Source organism: Rosa rugosa, chromosome 2 (assembly GCF_958449725.1).
Source record: "Rosa rugosa chromosome 2, drRosRugo1.1, whole genome shotgun sequence".
Taxonomy (NCBI): Eukaryota; Viridiplantae; Streptophyta; class Magnoliopsida; order Rosales; family Rosaceae; genus Rosa; species Rosa rugosa.
In genome coordinates this window covers 26510084-26515390 of record NC_084821.1, presented here as the reverse complement: position 1 = coordinate 26515390, position 5307 = coordinate 26510084, and the positions used below count along the sequence as shown (strand labels likewise).

General features: G+C 33.8%; 1 protein-coding gene across 1 annotated transcript; it reads right to left on the bottom strand.

The window, feature by feature from the left end:
* Positions 1–2393: 2393 nt before the first annotated feature.
* Positions 2394–4860, bottom strand: LOC133730600 (protein FAR1-RELATED SEQUENCE 5-like). Its single transcript, XM_062158159.1, has 4 exons — positions 3691–4860; positions 3243–3434; positions 3052–3161; positions 2394–2787 (listed from the first exon to the last, which is right to left on the bottom strand). Exons 1-4 carry the CDS (start codon positions 4858–4860, stop codon positions 2394–2396), a joined length of 1866 nt encoding a protein of 621 aa, XP_062014143.1.
* Between the last annotated feature and the right edge of the window lie 447 nt (positions 4861–5307).

The window sequence follows — 5307 nt, the reverse complement described above, 5'->3', positions numbered from 1 at the left end:
ATTAGTACATTAGTTTAGGTTGAGTAATTACTATAAATAGGACAAAAGTTACCGCTTTTACATCAATTGTTGTGATTGTGGTAAAATGTGTAGTCATTGTAGTAATCATTTCATTAATGATAAAAACATAACGATTTACCACTTTGACAACAAATTTGTTGTCATACTTGTTAAATTGTTTATAAATTAGTACATTAGTTTATGTTGAGTAATTACTATAAATAGGACAAAAGTTACCGCTTTTACATCAATTGTTGTGATTGTGGTAAAATGTGTAGTCATTGTAGTAATCATTTCATTAATGATAAAAACATAAAGATTCATACATGTTCGATTTTATATAATATTTATCACTCTGAGGACTCATATAACCACTTTGAGGACACGTGTGGTAATTAGAAAAAAAATCCTCATTAAAGTAAATAAGGTCTTCATTAGAGTAAAGTAGGTTCTCATTTGAGTAATTAAGTCCTAAAAGTGGTAATTGTAATAGGTTCTCATTAGAGTAAGTAGATTCTCATTTGAGTAAATAAGTCCTAAGGTAAGTTCTCATTTGACTACATTTAAAACAAATATTATTTATTTTTACACTAATTGTTGTCATTGTCGTAAAATGCATGTAAAAAGAATTATATTTGATTAAGGAAACTACTAATGATATAATTAATTGGTAATAAAGACTACTTAACTAATACTAATTTTGCGAACTTAGGTTAGAAGGTTTTTGTTTTTAATAAGGAAAAAACATAATTTTCAATTGTGTAATTGTCCATTAATAACAAGCATTAATTCACTAATAATAAAATTAATTAGTAATATAGACTATTTAACTAAAAGTAATTCGGTGAACCTAGGATAGAAGGTTCTTTTAATTTTTTTTGAAAAAGGAAAAATCATAATTGTCAATTGTCAATTGATAATCAAACATTAATTGGCTTTATTGTTTTCACTATCTTTATTGTTTTCAATTCAATTAGTAGTTTGTGTTAACATTTTGGCTTATTGGAAATATGTAGCATAATTAGTGCCTGGGGTTAAATTTTGTTAAGTAGTCATTGCTAGTTCTTGATATCATAAACAATTAGTAATTTGTTAACTTATATTGTTTTCACTATCCTTCTTAGAAATGAGTTTTTGTTTTATTTGTGTCTGAGGTACTTATACTATGATTGTAGGCTTAGTTTAGCTTTGTAGACAATGAGTGGTTTATGGAGTTTAATTAGCAAAAGTGTTACTTGGTGTTGCTTGTTGTGTATGGTTTCAGCAAGATAAAGAATAAAGTGTATATGGAAGATTTAAATGGACCGACTGAGTTTGGATTGGAGTTGTATCATATATTTAAGCTGTATGCTTAGGTAATACTTTGTGGAATGAAGTTGGTACAAGATTGTTGGCATTAATGTGGCAGAGCTAGTAGCCTTGGCACCCCTCAATATCTCCATGATTCCTTATGTGGAGCTGTTCAGACAATACTTAATAGACTTTGAAAGGTTTTGCTTAATTGGCCCCCTAGAAATAATGTTGATCACTCCAATATGTGATATCACCAAATAAGGAAGGATTTTAGCGTCCAATCAACAGACAACACGTTTTAATTTATTCTCAATAATTTAGTTTCTAATTAGCAAAGAATAAAAGATGATACATTATTACCTAAAATAGAGTACATATCCCATCGGTTTGGATAAAAAAGAAAAGAAAAAAAGAACAAACGAATCTTGTAACCATATTGAAGAGGTTGAAATATGTTGGGGGCTGCTGATGTGGAACTAGTACATGTGCCGAATTCATGGAATCAAATGTGCACAATTGTTCATGTATATCCATGTTGGCTTCAGTACTTCTTTATATGTAAAGGAGAGAAAACCTTCAATTCTATACCAAAGTAGTTTAAGTTAAGAAATTAAAAAAGTAACCAAAAAGAAAAAAGAAAAAAGAAGAACAAGAAGAAGTCAGAAGTCAAGAATAGTAAAATCTTAATTTCTAGGTATTCACTTATTTTGCTTTTTTCGATTTATTCTTTGAGCCATGAGGGCGGCCCCGACCCCGTTTTGCAGGTTGAAATGGTAGTTCTTTTTGCAATTTGCTTTCCTTCTTGATGAGGCAAATCCCTTCAAAGAAGATCTCAATGAGGCAAATCCATTCGAGGAAGAATCCAAGTGACGCACAATCTCTTTAAGGTCGACTTGAATAAGATGAAAATAATCAATACAAACTCTGGTGTTGGAGGAAAAGATTAAGATTGCAAAATATACTACTCATAACAGTTGTCAAGAAGATGACGAAATACATGTTTATCAAACTCCCAATTAATATAGATCAAGGACAAGAAAGAACACCAGAATTGCTATCGTTACACAGAGTAAGTATCAAACTTCAATCTCACTAAATCGTCAAACCTTTGGTTTCTTTTTGGGAGGCTGCTGCACATTATCTGAATTGAAATTCTTATCATGGTTTACACGACTGGTTCTGCCACGTACCCTATTTTTCTTTGGGCATCTAGGTTTTGTATGTCCGTAGTTCTTGCACAAACTACATTTTCGGTTGTTCTTAGGTCGTTTGCTGTTTTCAGTACCCTGCATACCTTTGCTTCTGACCTTGATTGGATCTTTCAGGATGTTATCACAATCGCTTGAACTAACAATGATTTCTTTTTGTTGATTCAAAATCTCTTCCAATACCGGCTCTAGTTTAACGAGTTCATTTCTCAAAATGTCAGTGCCCTCCTTTGTCTTCAATGCTAGGTAAGATACCTTACTACCCAAATAACTTAAATCGCCGTGCCTGCATGTAACAGATCAAAACTCATGTAACAGATCAAAACTCAAGTAACAGATCAAGATAGATTCTCCACTTCAAAAGAAAATAACTCTAGCTGTCTCTCAAATCTAAACTGTAAACAAACAAAAATTTCCATTGCAAAGAAATAAATAACAATTTAAAATGTTCTCCAAAAGCAAAAATGGAGTTCTATTTCAAATCAGAAAGTATGAAGACTAAAGAAAAGTAACAACTGAGATCAACTTTGCGGTATAAGCATTTGCGTACCTGATCAATTGTAGAGCTTCACCAGGTATATTGTCCTCAGGAATTGTGGATTGAATTTCAGATTTTGCGTGTTTTGTCCACCGTTTCATCACCAAAGACAAAGGTATCTCCTTCATATGTTCGTGCTTCATAATGTTAAATGAATGGCAACATGGGATGCCCTCACATTCAAAAAGTTTACAAGAGCATACTATGCGAGGATTGCTTTCCAGATGGTGGTAAATAGTCGTGCACTCATTCTCTTCATTGTTATTATAACTGGATGTTATGTACACACTACTTGTGCGGAAACGCATAATTCTTGATGATCCAACCTGCTCTATCTCCTCACGTACTAGGTAAAATACACTGTCAGTGTAAATGGTGGATGCATGTTTCTCCAACTGTCAGAGTTGAGTAGTAAGCACATGACTAGAGTTATTTGATCGGAAATCTTCTTGAAGTACATTATTTCTAAGCCGTGCTAATGCTGAATCAAGTAGTGGCATCAGTTCAAACAATTTCACTCCGGTGCTAAGATAATCCTTCACACAATTGTTCCTGCCCTCACACCGCTGGGTACTATGCATTCGAGCAAAAAAGTGACCACTAATAAACGCTTCAGCCCATTTATGCCTTTTTTTCATACATCATCCTTACCCAATTTTTATCACGAAGATCAAATTTGTTCACCATATCATTCCACCGTTGCTCAAAACCATATGGGGTTGCTTCATCAAACATACATCTCCGAAACTCTGCAATTACTTCTAGATTATGCAAGTTACTTTGAGCATTCTTTGCAATATGCCATGTACATAAACGATGTGGACAATATGGAAATACTACTTCAATAGCCTTCCGCATTGCTTCATCTCCATCAGTTAGCACTGCAATGGGTTTTTTGCCCTTCATAGACTCTAAAAACATTTGCAAAGCCCATGTATATGTCTCAACCGTCTCATCAACTAGTAATGCAAAACCAAAAATCGTAGTCGATAAATGATGGTTTGAACCAGCAAATAATACCAACGGCTTCTCATAGTGATTGGTCTTGTACGTGCTGTCAAATACCAACACATCTCCGAAACAAGAATAATCAAGCAATGAAGTTGAGTCTCTCCAAAACAAGTTAGCCAACCTGTTACTCTCATCTGTGCTATACTTGCAAAATAACTTCTTGTCTGTGGCTGCTTTTCCTTCCAAATATGAAAGTGCAGCTTTTGCATCCCCTTCAAGTAGAGCCTCTCGACGACTTATATCCAACTTATTGTACAGATCTTTCCTTATAAAACCGACTTTCGTAAGGCCTCCAGCTCTGTCAGCCATGTATTGGTATGTATGACAAACCTTAATGGGTACTCTCCTCATAGATTTAGCTAATGCTAAATGAGAATCTGGTACAGATTGATGTGACTTGAGAAGATGTGACTCGTGTGGCTGTGCAAGATCATGGGAATGGTTTGTTTTGAAATCAACTACAACATACGAGTTATTCTTCTTAAAATATCTTACCTTGAACAAACATGGACAATTACACCTTGTCAATTTTTTTGGCATACGGACCTTGTTACTGTTGTTCATATATTCCTCCCGTCTCTTCCCTTGTGCAGAACAAACCAATTGACGGATTGTGACTCTCCCCATCCTTGCACTTACATACTTGTCATCCTTTCTAACATCAAACCCCATTGCCTTGGCGTAAGCAAAATAAAAGATCTCTGCTTCCTCAACAGATTTAAACTCCTTGCCTAGAACATCATTCGCAGACAATCTATCAAATCTAACACAATTATATTGCAGATGATTCATATCACTTCCACTCTCCATATTTTGCACTTGCAAATTAGCATTGGAAATTAGAACTTCGTTTGATATGTCTACACTTGACATCTGATAGCACAAGATAAAATTGCTATATTACTATAACATTTCAATCTTCAAGTGAATCTCATGCCAGGAAATAGTGCACAAAAAAAAAAAAGACACGGAAATGGAACCCTATCCATGAGTTTAGCGGAACTTAATTGCACCATTTTAGGCCAATGTGATACAAGAGAACTATGCAACTAATCAAACAATTTGAGATATATAAAAGAAATTAAAATTAGTCCATGCAGCTTCCATATATAGTATAACATGATAGCACTGGAAACAAATTGAAAAGAAAAGCTCATAACTTTGCTCAGTATAGATGAAAAAATTAGAAAAAAATTCATGGAGTTTTCTGATGAAATAAATTAGTATAGGTAAGAGATTGGATTAAGAAGATGAAAT